The sequence below is a fragment of the Artemia sp. Qi Xiang Cuo genome, chromosome 10 (genome assembly GCF_049724085.1).
Source record: "Artemia sp. Qi Xiang Cuo chromosome 10, ASM4972408v1, whole genome shotgun sequence".
NCBI classification, from domain to species: Eukaryota; Metazoa; Arthropoda; class Branchiopoda; order Anostraca; family Artemiidae; genus Artemia; species Artemia sp. Qi Xiang Cuo.
This window is the reverse complement of record NC_142803.1, coordinates 51822830-51837053: the sequence shown is the minus strand read 5'-3', so window position 1 is coordinate 51837053 and position 14224 is coordinate 51822830. Positions and strand designations below refer to the sequence as shown.

At 34.0% G+C, this 14224-nt stretch overlaps 1 protein-coding gene across 1 annotated transcript in view; it reads left to right on the top strand.

The window, feature by feature from the left end:
* Positions 1-253: 253 nt before the first annotated feature.
* Positions 254-14224, top strand: part of LOC148947867 (uncharacterized) — a 54442-nt gene continuing 40471 nt past the window's right edge. Inside the window, exons 1-3 of the mRNA XM_089095516.1 lie at positions 254-387; positions 4648-4794; positions 6297-6443. Coding sequence (XP_088951642.1) covers positions 321-387; positions 4648-4794; positions 6297-6443 — 361 coding nt within the window. The 5' untranslated portion in view covers positions 254-320. The remainder of the gene's footprint in view (positions 388-4647; positions 4795-6296; positions 6444-14224) is intronic.

Sequence of the window (14224 nt, the reverse complement as noted above, 5' to 3'; positions counted from 1 at the left end):
TCCTAGGGGAACAACAGGATGCAAGCAAGATTTCTCTGGGATGTGAAATTTAAAATAAGAATTATGATTCTGATTTGGGACTCTATATTGTTGACAATCCAGTTCTTTTTGATGAGGCAACTTTAATATCTGAAGCAAATTTTCTTACCACATTCTTTTAGGAAGGCAATTGAAAATACAAAAAAAATCCATAAATACCTTGCTTTAAATAGAGATACTAGAGGTATTCCTATAAGCCCAATTTACAATAATTTAAAATCAAAGGATTGAAATAACCTTTTTTCTTCAGTTTAAATTAAGATCATCTGACCACACTTTTAATGAATATTAGGTCAGTAGACCAGCTAACCCAATCACTAAGCAGAAAATTCTTGCCCAATCTAATTGGTAAATAGTCTTTTGTATATTCTTGCTTGGTCTAGTCTTTCTTCTGCTCTGTTAAGAGTTACTTCAAAAGGTTAGTTTCCCTTCTTTTTTTGAGCACTGAAGATGGATGGGCGGAATTCCATGACAAGATATATGCTTTTGTCATTTTTCTTCTTTTCTGTCCACTGGCTGATATTACCCTGGCTTTTCTGGGGTATTCAACTTTATTATTATTTTTTCTCATTTGTTATATGTCAATCCTGCTTGTAGCCCTTTCTGTCTTTAACAGCTCACAGAACTAGTAAAATTTTATTTCTTCTAATAGTTCACCATTTTAAATTATAATTACTTGTACTGTAATACACTGTTACTCTGATAAAAAGAGACTGAATGCAGACAGACAGCCTTTTGAACTGGGTAATACAGCTATACACAAAACAAAGTCATATCCAAACCTGTTACTGCCAGTCTCTTTGGCTTTTGTGCTGTCAAAACTGCAAGCCCTCTTAAAATATGTAACATACCAGTAAAATATGTAAAATACTGGTAAAATAGTAAATTACGTGAAATAGGTAAAATACCAATTTTACAGGGGTTTGGAAATTTATGGTAAAATATGTAAAATGTCCAATAACACCATGATCAATTTTACCAGGTACAACACTATCTTTAACCTCATACAGAATTTTGTTTCAAGTTATATTCCAACATCTCAAAACTATCATTTACTGTATTACACTTTATTGTCCTGATAGGCCTTGTTAAGTCAGATGGCCTTTTAGGCCCAAGACACACTTGGTGTTTTTTTTTTTTTTTTTTTACCAAGTGGTTCTTAGAAGTGTGTTGGATAGGATTGCGAATGACACATTGGGCAGTAAAGTACTTGGTAAAACAAAAGTCAATGGCAGCAATGCAGCCATCCATTGTCACTATAATAAACAAAGGGCAAAATGAAAAATTATTATTTTAAAGCATATGCTGAGATGGAAACAGAACTATATGGAAGGGGGTACACTTGACTTACTGTTTTTTTTTTTCTTCGTTTTTTTTTTACAGCTGATGACTACTGATTAATGAGTGTGTATGCAGAGGGTTTATCATAAAAATGAAACTAGATTGAAAGTGATAAATGATTTTTTTCTTCCTGGGAAGGGAGAGGATGATTGTAAAACAATGCTAGATAATTTGATTTTGGAGTTTCCAGTGAATCAAAGAAGTTTGAAGTGTCAGGGGATTGGGCCCAAATTAGCCCCTGCCTTTGACCCTAAGCAAATACAAGCCTATTTATCAGAAGTGTCGGGGATTTGCTCCAAATTAAGATTGATCCAGGACATTTTTGAAACTGTTTAAGGTTTCTGATTTCACAACTATTTCTGGGAGTGAGTTCCAGTCAGCATCTCCTTGGACACTCCAAAAATTGGCCTTTGATCTATCTACTGTTATAGGTTTGGATATTTTTGGTACTTGTCTGTTATATAAAAGAAGCTCAAGAAGTGAAATTTGGTAAATGCTAATAAAGTAAAACAAAAGATGATGAAAATATAATGCTTTAGTAACAAAATTATGAAAACTACCACAAAGAATTATGGAAGGGGGGCTGCTCAGAGCACAAAACCTAAAATAACTTAACCTAACCAAAATACCAACTAAATAGTTAAAGAAAAAAAAAGCTATAATGTGGTTTCTCAACAAGCCAAAGGTTATTGTCTGGTATAGATAGCATGAAAAACCAGGTATTTGCAGTACGAGTTCTCAAGTGTGTTTTATATTTTAGACAAGTACCATATTTTTTCATGGTATCCTCTTGTGGTTTTTATTTTTGAAGGGTGAAAATACTTCTGGAAACACAGTTTTTCCAGGTTGTGCTTTACTTTGTACAGCTGTATCTGGTATCCTTTCATTTGTCTATATTTCAGGGTGGGTATGTTCAGTTTGAATAGCCGTGGTTGATTGCTTAAGTCTGTTAGGCCAGGAAGAGGTTTGGTGGCATGTCATTGGACGCTTTCCAGGTTGGCTGAGTCACTTTTATAGTGAGGTCCCCAAATCACGCTCCCATACTCTATTGCAGGTCTGACAATCCCCTTGTAGAGTTTTACAAAAGTATGGTTATCCGAGTGCTTGAAACTTTGTCTGATCAGCCTGATTAGCTGTGATACCTGGGAAAAAGTTTTCTGGATGTGTCCATGAAATTTCAGCTGCAAATCAACAATAATGACAAGATCTCTTTCAGAGTCAGCAATTGCCAGTGGTATTCTGCTGCCCTCTTTGATGTTTATTGTTAATTGGGGCACAGAAACAGTATTTTTCTTCCCTATCAACAGGACCTTGGTTTATGATGCATTGAAGCTGAGACCAAGGCTTTGGAGGTTCTAAGTTAAAGTGTCAATATATTTTTATAGTGTTGTTACATCTTCAGATATTATTATCTTTTTGTGTCGTCTGCATATATTTTGGTAGTGCTGATGATATTTCTGTTGATTTTGTTGATGAAGAGTATGAAGAGAAGAGGAGTAACCACCACCCTGCTGGTCACTTTTTTTGATCAGATATGCTATCACCCCCTCTAACTTTTTAAGCTTCTTTTCTGAGGAATGATTCTATCTAAGATAGCATTTATCTTGGACAATTGTACTGTTGGAGTTCATCCATTAGATTTGCATGTAATGCATTTTCGAATGCTTTTTTGACATCAAATTGTATGTGTCCAATCATTGAACGTTTCTAATAATTGTAATGTACAGCTTTTGTTTGGTAGGAATCCATAATGATCAGGATTTATCATATTGCTCTGTAATATGTGGTTGATTATCCTGTCTCTTATGCATCCTTCAAAAAGTTTACTGACTAGTAATGTCAGGCACAGAGGTTGGTAGTTTTCCCCTTATGATTGTTCACCTTTCTTATGGATGGGGACAAAAATTGCTTTGGACCACCTCATGTGGTCCTTAGTTTTTCTTTGGCAGTATGATTTTACATATCGTATTGAGAACTGAATAGTTTTAAAACTAAAGAAAAACGCTTCTTTTTGTCCTAACTTACTTAGTATTTGAACAAACGTGTCATTCCAACCTACATTTTTGATAATTTTAACTCAAACTTCTCTGCATATTTACCAATGGTACGCTTAGCGGAGGTACCAACCAACTGCAATTTGTAATTATTGCAAGATCTGTTGTTAAAAAAAGCAGGAAAATACGATTTTGGGTGTAAGTTCACTAGAATGTATTTTAGACTTAGAGAAAATGAGCTGGGGAGGAGAAATGTGCATATTTTTGTCTGTTTTATTTTCTTTTGCCTAGACTTAACATCTACATTTAGGATAATTATTTCTGTTCTTTTGATTAGCTTTCAATTATCTTATATTCTTCAAAGTTTTTAAAGCATAGGCAGTGCAGTCGGCATAATGTTTTTTATTTTTTTTTTTTTTACCAGTGCACTTCCTATAGAAGATATTCTCGTAGAAAGTTCGAAAGATTCTCATTTGGCTGGAAATTGAACGTTCCGGTGCTCATTTTTAAGAGTCAAAAGTGATTGGAGGGTAATCAGTTCCCCATACCCTTCATTTCCCAAACAAATCCTATCAAATTTTGAGATAGCCATTTGCTTCAACATTTTGAAAAGTTCAGTAGTTATGTATTGGGGGGGGGGGGGTTCAACCCTCATAAACCTTAGGGTTAAGGGCTATAAGTTATAATAGTTGCCCCTTATTAACATACAAAGTTTTAAGGAAGGAATGATTGTATAAATTTCGGTGGGAGCTCATTCAATTGAAAATCCGAAGTTCCAGTTCACTTTTTCAGACTCAAAAGTGACTGGATTGAAACTACCCCCCCCCCTCCTTCATGCATCTGATACAAATTTTTAGATAACCATTTTGCTCAAAATAGTCTAAAGGTAATATAATAAGGCCTTCGGGTGGTGACAAAACTAAGTCTTTTTTTTTGTTTACCATTTTCGAGAAAAAGGCAGTCACATTTTAAATTTGTTCATTTTTTTTCCAATGGTTTAGCGATTCTCATTTTGACTGGATGACAACCCTTGTAAGACTCACAGAGATTTGAATGTTTTTTGGATGTCCTCTGGTCCTCTTTGATGTCTTCTAGGGATGGCGCTAATGATAAGAAATTACTGATGCCCTTTCTCTGTTTAGATTGATAGCTTTTTTGAAGTATTTTTGACGTGTCAGTTATTATTGACTTCATGTTGCCTCTACTCTTTGCTAATATAGTTTTTTCTTTCATGTCCTTTGTTGCGTTTTATGCATCATCTTGTATATTTCAGAAATGATGGATCATTTGCAAATTGATACTGATGAACCCTTGGAAGTTCCAAATATTGTTCATTCATCCTATGGTTTGGACGCTCCAATGAACAATTGTTGCAGCATTTCCCGGGTTCTGCTTGGCTCTTTTATATTAAAGGAAGAAGGTATGCTTTCAAAAAGGAAGAGTGCAAAAGCCTCGTTTTGTTTATTTTAGCCTACACATCGTTTTTTTTTAATAAACTGAAGCGTAAACATAGATTTTGACACACTTTGTCTCTGTCCATATGAAACTTGATGGGATTGTTCTTTTCATTGGTGGGAGTAGCTGCCTATTTTTTTTGGATATAAAATAGTTTAAATGTTTTTATTTTCCAAAAACATCCAAACAAAATTTTGAGATGACCTGTTTGTTCAGCATAGTTGAGTGGTCAAGTAACTAAGTCTCTAGGTATATTGGCTATGACAACCCCCTATAGCTATGCATTTATTCCATTTTGGGCTAAAACTAAATGTTGCTTTAAAACTAAGTCAAAAGGCACTGTGTGTATGGTGGTTGCCAATAAAATGTCTCAGCAATATCCCAAGAATGATTGAGGGTCTTAAGTTGAAACTTTCATGCCACTACTATTATTACATCTGCTCTTGCAATTTCATTTAATCAAAAAAACGTAAGTGCATCCAGCCTGTCAAAGAGCATAGAAACAATATTTTGGGAATGGTATTAAGTTTTATTTTTCAGGTCAACTTGAGGAGGTATAAGGCTAAAGTAAACAATATCATTTATGTCCAGGTTTTCAAAAGGGTGTTTGTTGTTACAAAATTGTTGAAAACTTTTCTCCAACATGCAAATAGCAAGCCAAATTATGTATTCTTATAGATAAGTTTGTCAATGAAAAGTAAAGAGCTCCTTTGGACCAAAAACGAACAGAAATAAAGTTAAATAATCTTCCAAGCGTAAAACTACCAAAAATCACCATCAATAAATAAATAAAAATAAAAAACCAACAGAAATTACAATAAACAACACAGTCAAATTCAAAACGAGCAGAAACTATCATGAGTAGGGTTGACAACCCCCATGTCTTCTCAAAAATTGCAAATGATTTGTACTTTACTGAAAAAAAAAATGAATATTTGTTGACAGTTTAATATACATAAAGTAATATTTATTTCTTAAAGTCTCAATAATTTCGGATTTATCTAAGTTAAAAATGAAAATATAAAGCTGATTATTGCAATGTTTCTTTTCTAAAAATTGCAGTGTTAATGTAAATATGAAAAAAATTTAGCCCTTTCAAAGATTTCTCCTTCTCAGGGCTTTGATGTTTGCCAGAGTTTTTTTTTTTAAGCGTCTGAATTTTATAAACGTATTGAGAATGACATAGATTTAAAGCTAAAGAAAAAACGCTTCTTTCTATCCTAACTCTGATTACTTCATTTGAACTAACTTATCATTCAACCTACATTTTTCATGAATATAACGAACTTTTCTGTATGCTGACCAATGAAATGCGTAGTGCAGGTACCAATCAATTGCAATACTTTTCTTCTTTTTTTTTTGCTTATACTTACCATCGAAATTTATAACAGTTATTTCTGTTCTTCTGATCAACTCTGATCAGCTGATCAAGTGTTTTTTGTGTCATTCAATCATATTATATTTCAGAAATCGCAGATCCTTTCCAAATTAAGAATGGTGAAGCCATGAAATATTCAAATTTTTCTCAATCATCCTATGACTTTGCCACTCCTCAGAGCAGTTCCTGCAACTCGTCTCATGGTCTGGTTGGCTCTTTCACATTAAAAGAACAAGGTATACTTTCAAACAGAAAGAATGCAAAAGTCTTTCCGTCCTTTTTTTATTTTGCATTAGGCTAGTTTTTTTTGTCAAATATAGTATAAACAGGTATTTTGACACACTTGGTCTCAGTCTTTATGAAACTTGACGCGATTCTTTCTTTCATGGAATTTGATTTTGTAGTTGCTGATGAATATAGAGAAAATGCTTGCAGTGTCTAGATGCTCCCAGAGGGTTTAAAAAAAATTAATACAAAATTTGTCATAAAAAAAAAAATCCTGGGTGCGGGTGTCTAGACTAAGAGAAAATTAACTTGGGAGGGTAGGGGTTTCACATATATGTGTAGGCTTTTTCTTCCGCCTAGAATCACCCTGAAATAATTACGTTGAAAACAGTTCCTGAATCTTGTTTCAAAGGTCAAACTTTCAGAATACATTACTGAGAGGAAACACAATAAAAAAAAGAAAAAAAGATATGTTGTTGGCAATGTTCAGACAATGGGGGCTAAGGAACGAAAAACGTGTTTATGGTATATATTTTCCTCTGAGCATATGGTCCCTGATAATGTATCCTCCTTTCTCGGACCCCTTCTTTGAAGAAGAAACTGTGAAGCTTTTTCAATTTTTATGATCAGAGGTGTCAGATGTTTTTTGGGAGGAGGAATAGCGATGGATTTTACTGACTGGCTAGTCATTTTTATGGACTGATTTGGGTGATACTGCTATTAAAATTACTTAATTTTTTTTCACCAATTGAGACTGATCTTCTTCCATTGATTTTCCGTCATTTATATTTATCATCTCGTTTACCAAAGAAAACAAGATTTGAGATAGTGAAATAGAACTGCTTTGCGCCATTGTTTTACCGACTGGCTTAAAATATCGGGGAGGGGGTGGGGGGAGGGTGAGAGGTATATGGCATTGGGTGGAAAAACAGCAAAGAATCTATTCAAGGAACTGAAACCTCTACAAACCGTAAAGTAGGTGTGCACACGGGGGAAAGGGGTGGTACCCCGGTAACCATGTTACTCGGCAGCTTTCATGGTTTAGTGAAATTTATTGAGAGATCTTGTCAAAAACAAAGTTTTACGTTGAAAAAGCAGTTTTAAGATAAAACTCATCCACATTTAATGAAACTTTTAAATTTTTACTGTCATAATCCCTATTTTTACTGTCACAAGATAATGGATGAGATAAGCGGAACAATTGCCTTAGTATGCTTCACTATTATGCCTGGTGTTGCATATTTGCCTAAAATGAAAAAAACTATTAATGAGAAAACAAACATTGAATTTCAGTTTAAAAATGTAAACATAAATGATGAAAATAGTGGAACTTGACGCATTCTGATTGGCTGTAATTAAAAATCCTAGACATTGAGCTCTAGAGTCTAGAACTCAATCTCTAGCCAAGCACCTTGTCTAGCGTGTCTAGCTAAGCGCCGAATTTTACTTGTGAACGGTCGTTGCCTAGACATTGAATTCTGGCTAGACACTTGTCTAGACATGGGATTCTAGCTAGACACGCTTGTGAACGCCGCTTAAGACAAAGCAGCTCATTAGAATCTCCGCTGCAAACTGTTTTTTTTTTTCAGTAAAACAGGATTTGCATAGAGTAAAACAAGACCAAAAATGTGCAAATCAAATATTTTCCAACACTTATAGAGAATAAACAAATGCATAAATTGTTACGATAATGTTGTAAAATTTCAGTATAAGTAAAGTACATAAACAAAAACCATTAAAAATATGAGCATGCAACATCTTAGAAACAAGACGAGGGTCAATTTAAAAGCTTGACAATTCCTTCCCAGAGTGTATTTTTGGCCCTGGATTCTTCTCTGAAAGTTTCATTTTCCTATCCTAACCCATTTCCAAGGCAGAAAAAAGTAGCTAAACTAGAATTTTACCTGTAACTTATTCAGGTATGGACATTATTATTATCTGTGGTTTTATTTTTGTAAATGCTATTTTGAATTCCCGCAATTTTTCCTTCAAAATAACATTATGTTGTTAAGACTGAGGAAAACAATGATTACTATGCCTGAATCAGCTAAAAATGCCTATTTTGTTCTCACTAGGCAGTTTTTTAGAAACAGGTTTTAAACTTTTAGTTACTATAGGCTGTTTTGAGACCTTTTAGCTTCTTAAGGCATTACCATGTAAATTACCCTAAAAGCAATTATTAAGTTATGAAAATGTATAAAAAAGGGCATCAAATGATGTATTCTCATTTATACTAGCTAATTTGTGTTGTTAATTACAAGTTTACCAAGAATTCTTTTAATGAATGTGAATAAACTGCTAATGAAAATTTATAGTATAACAACTTAAAAATAAGTACTATACTATATTTACAGAAGAGTTGGCTACTACACCATTTGATTTACTATTCAAATATGTTTCCAAATACAATGGTTATTGCTGTGACAGTTGCATCTCAGTACCCCTTAAGGAGTCCAATATACTTCTATTAGATAGAAAAATTTTGATAATCTTGTTTAAGATTTCCTCCTAATAAATAGAAAGTAAATTCTCTAATTAACATAATATGAAGATAGCTTTCAGAAGCAGAATGTCACCCTGTATCTTAATGTAACATTCATTTTTGTCAGAAAAGAGATTTGCCCCAACCCTCAAATGTTCAAATATATACCCGGAAATGTCTATGCAAACCTGTATCCAGGGGGGGGGGGGTAGAATGTTTGAACCTACAGTTGTAAAATGACCGTTAAATAAAAACTGAGTGAGAAAAATGGGTAAAATAAGGTACTCCTGAGGAAAAATAGGGTACAATTATCTAGATTATCTTTAACCACGTACAGAATTCTATTTCAAGTAATATTCCAACATTTCAAATCTATATTTACCTCAACTTTATTACACTTTATTGTCTTTATATTCTTTGTTTAGTCAGACGGCTTATTAGGCTTAAGACACACTTGGCGTTTTTTTTTTTGTTTTTTTTTGACAATTATTTCTTAGAGGTGTATAGGATAGGATTGTGAATGACACATTGGGCAGTAAAAAAATGCTTGGTCAAACAAAAGTCAATGGCGGCAATGTAGCCATCCATTGTCACTGCAATAAGAAAAGGGAAAAATGAACAAATGTTCATTTTAAAGCCTATGCTGAGATGGAAACTGAACTATATGGAAGGGAATATACCTGACTTACTTTTTTTTCTTTTTTTTTTACAGCTGACGACTACTGATGGATGAATATGTTTGCAGAGGGTATATCGTAAAAAGAAAACTAAATTAAAGTCATAAATAATTTTCATTTTCCTGGGAAGGGAGAGGATGATTGCAAAAAAAAGAAGCTAGATCATTTGATTAGGAAATGTCCAGTAATTGTAAGAAGTTTGAAGTGTCAGGGGATGGGGTCCAAATTAGCCCCTGACTTTGACTCTAAGCTAATCAAAACCTATTTATCACAAATAAATAAAATGAGTGTTAATCCTAAACCTTAAACTAAATAGTATTTTAACAAAACTTGAATTTCTTTTAACCTACAGGATTAACTCGCAGGATTCTCAGTGCCATAAGGGACACGTCCCTGTTTCACCCCTCTCTAGATGGCTATCAGTTGTTTCATCACAGTCGTTTTTCTGTAAGTCGTTTTTTTCTCTAGCTAGGGAGGAGAGAAGTGCATATTTTTGTTGTCTGTTTTCTGTTCTTTTGATCAATTTTCGATTATCTTATATTCTTCAAAATCATAGGCAGTGCAGTCGGCATAATGGTGTATATTTATTTTGTTCTGACCTAGGCACTTCTTAAGGAAGATATTCTCGTAGAAAGTTCGAAAGAAGCTCATGCTGCTGGAAATTGAAAGTTCTGATGCTCATTTTTAAGAGTTGAAAGTGATTGGAGGGTAACCAGCCCCCATGGCCTTCATTTCACCAAGCACATCCTATAAAAATTTTGAGATAGCCATTTGTTTTAGCATAGTCAAAAGCTCCAGTAATAATATATTTGGGGGTTTTAACCCTTAGGGTTAAGGGCTGTAAGTTATAATATTTGCCCCTTATTCAGATATAAGGTTTTAAGGAAGGAATGGTCATATAAATTTGGGAGGGAGCTCATTCGATTGAAAAACCGAGGTACCCGTTCACTTTTTCAGACCCAAAAGTGACCGGATTGCAACTATCCCCCCCACCATGCATCTGAAGGAAATTTTTAGATAACCATGTTGTTCAAAATAGTCAAAAGGTAATATAATAACGTCTTCGGGTGTAAAAAAAATCTCTAGAACCTGGGAGCAAGGGTTGTAAGTTATGCCCCGGGGGCATATAAGGTTAGTATGGGATGGGTGGTCATATTGGCCACGGTGGGGATCATTTTGTTCAAAATCGACATTTCTAGTGTCCTTTTTAAGAGTCAAAACATTGGAGAGCAGCTAGCCGTCCCCGCTCATCATTTCCCAAAAACATATTCAATCAACATTTTGAGGCAGCTATTTTGTTCAATATTTTTTAAAGGTCCGGTAATTATGTCTTTGGTGATATTAACCCCCCACAGACCTCGGGGCAAGGGCTTTAAGTTAGGCAGTTCGTCAATGGTTCACATATGGACACATGTAAACATGCTGTAAGCATGTTTGACCTTTTCTTTCCAAAAAGACGAAGGGCATTCAGGTAAGCCTTTCAGAGAATGTCGAGGAGTGTCTAATTAAATAAAAACATGTTGCAAGCATACGGGTTGTCAAAAGGGTGTAACTCAGGAGTGACTGAGTGCATAAATTTGCATCCCAGGACAGGATAAGGGAGATGATCAATTAACCAAAAAGGCAATATTTGCACGTTAGCATAATTGCCACTATTACTACCTCTAAAACTACTGCTTCTGTAACCGCACTAAAAAAACTGAGTATATTGAAATGAAGATATGAGGAAATGTTGAGAGGGATATACAACTGACCAAAAAGTAATAATTACCTGCTTCTACTGCTGTTAATAATGCTGCTACTACTGCTAATGCAACACTATTACTGCTCCTACTAGTACCACTACTACTATCATACTACTGCTATTAAGGCTACGCATATGAAGGTGAAAATTTGACAGAATATTGCTGGGGTATTTGAACTAAACCAAAACACACTGTGTTTATTCAGGTTGTCAAAGGGGTAGATCCTAAGAATGGATTTAGATATTAAGTTGTAACTTTCAGAGAATGGTTAAAGAGGAAGATCAATTTACCAAAAGGTATTATTCAAATACTACTACTCTGACCAAGGTACTTCGTATAGAAAAAGTTATCGTAGAAACTTCAAAAGAAGCTTATTTGATTGGAAAATGAAAGTTCTAGTGCCTTTCTGTAAGCCAAAGGTGATGGGACGGCAATCAACTCCCTTTCCCACGCCCCTCGTTTCCCAGAGCACATCCTATCAAAATCTTTAGATAGCAATTTTGTTCAGCATAGTTGAAAGGTCTATTTATTATGTCTTTGGGAATGTCACCCCCCCCCCCGCCACAGCCCTTAGGTGAAGGGCTAAAGGTCATACTAGCTGCCCATCATTAACATATAAGACATTTAAAGAAGGGGCGATCGTATAAGCTCCAGAGTAGGAACATTCGATTGCAGGTCAGAAGTTCTAGTACCCTTTTAAGAGTCAAAAGTGATTAGAGGGTAACTAGCCTCCCCCTCTTTTTTCCCCAAAATCATCAGACAGGAATTTCGATAATGGTCATTTTGTTCAAAATGGTCCAAAGATCATATAACAAGTCAATCAGGATTTCCCCAGAGCCTGGAGGGCAAGGGTTGTAAGTTATGTCCCGGGAGCATATAGGTTTTTGTGGAAAAGGTGATCGTATAAACTCTAGAGCAGGCGTGTTTAATTGGAAATTGTTAATTTCTAGTTCCCTGTTAATAGTCAAAAGTAATAGGAGCAATAACAGACCTTATCCCGAGAACATTAATTTTCCAAAAACATCCCATCAAAATTTTGAGATGGCCATTTTGTTCAGCATAGTTGAATGGCCCAGTTAAGTCTCTAGGGATATTGGGTGTGTCAATCCCCTCCAGTTATACATTTTTTCTATAATGCGCTTAAAATAAATGTTTCTTTAAAATTGAATCAATAGGCACTGTGTGTATGCTGGTTGCCAATAAGATATCACAGCAATTTCCAAAGAACAACTGAGGACATTAAGTAGAAACTTTCATGCTACTACTATTACTACATCTTCTCTTGCAATTTAACTTAATAAAAAAGGTGCAAGTATATCCAGGCTGTCAAGGAGCATAGGTAGAATTTTTCGGGTTGAACACTTTTCCAACATGCAAATAGCAAGCCAAACTATTGATTTTTATAGAAAAAAAACCGAAAAGATAAAGAAAATTATTTACTTTTTCCATAAAAAAGATTATATCAATAAAAACGAACAGAAATTAGTTTTAAAAACTTTTCTCATAAGATAAGTTTGTCAAAGAAAAGTAAAGAGGCTCCATTAGACCAAAAATGAGTAGAAATAAAGTTAAATAATCTTCCAAGCGTAAAACTACCAAAATTCACCATCAATAAATAAATGAAACTCAAAACGAACAGAAATTACAATAAATAACCCAGTCAAATTCAAAACGAGCAGAATTAACATGAGTAGCGCTTAAGACCCCCATAGTTTCTCAAGACCTGAAAAACAAAAATTAAATGAAAATGTATCCACAGTTTAATATAATAATTATTTTTATATATTATTTTATAATATAATTATTTAATAATTATAATTCCTTATAGTCTCAATAATTTTGGATTTATTAAAGTCAAAAATGAAAATGACTGCTGATTGTTGCGAGGTCCGTTGTCTAAAAATTACAACGTTAATAGAAATACGAAACAATTTGAGCCCTTTAAAAAATTCCTCCATTTTGGGATTTTGATAAAACATCTTTGTTGAGGCACGTAGACTTTTTCTGCGCCATGTTTTTTTTATGTGCCTTTTTTTGAAACGTATTGAGAATGAAATTGATTTAAAACTAAAGAAAAAACTATTTTTCTTGTTAACCTTACTAAACCTACTTAACATTTAGCTGAGATGAGCAGTAAATCCGTTTACCAAGGGGTGAGCAAAAAAGATAATAGATTCAAAAATGTTAAGGGTTGGATTTCTTTTTAAACATGAAAAGGGGATATAAAAAGTAAAAACAACACTTTTATTGGAAATTAAGCCATGTCTTACAATAAGACATGGCTTAAAATAAGACATAAGACTTTCTATGTAAAAGTGAAAGTCATTACACAAAAAGACGGCAACAGTATACAGACTACAAAGAATTAGGGTCGAAATTTACTCGAAAAGTATAATAATTAGGGTCGAAAATTATAAAATATATAACAAGTCGATAATTACACGAACTTATCATTCAACCTACTTTTTAATGATTATAACTTAAACTTTTTCCCATGCTGATTAATTCGATCAGCATTTAATCATGCTGATCAATTCGTAGTGCAGGTACCAATCAATCGCAAGTTGAAATTATTGCAAGGTCTTTTGTTAAAAAAAGGAGGAAAAATAATGTTTGGTGTAAATTATTCACTAGAGTCTATTTTAGACTTAAAGAAAATGAGCTGGGGAGGGAAGGAGAGGTTTAACATATTTTTTTAGTATTTTCTCTTTTCTTTTGCCTAGACGTCAAAATTATAAAATATATAACAAGTCGAAAATTATACGAACTTATCATTCAACCTACATTTTTAATGATTATAACTTAAACTTATTTCCATGCTGATCAATTCGATCAGCATTTAATCATGCTGATCAATTTGTAGTGCAGGTATTAATCAATTGCAAGTT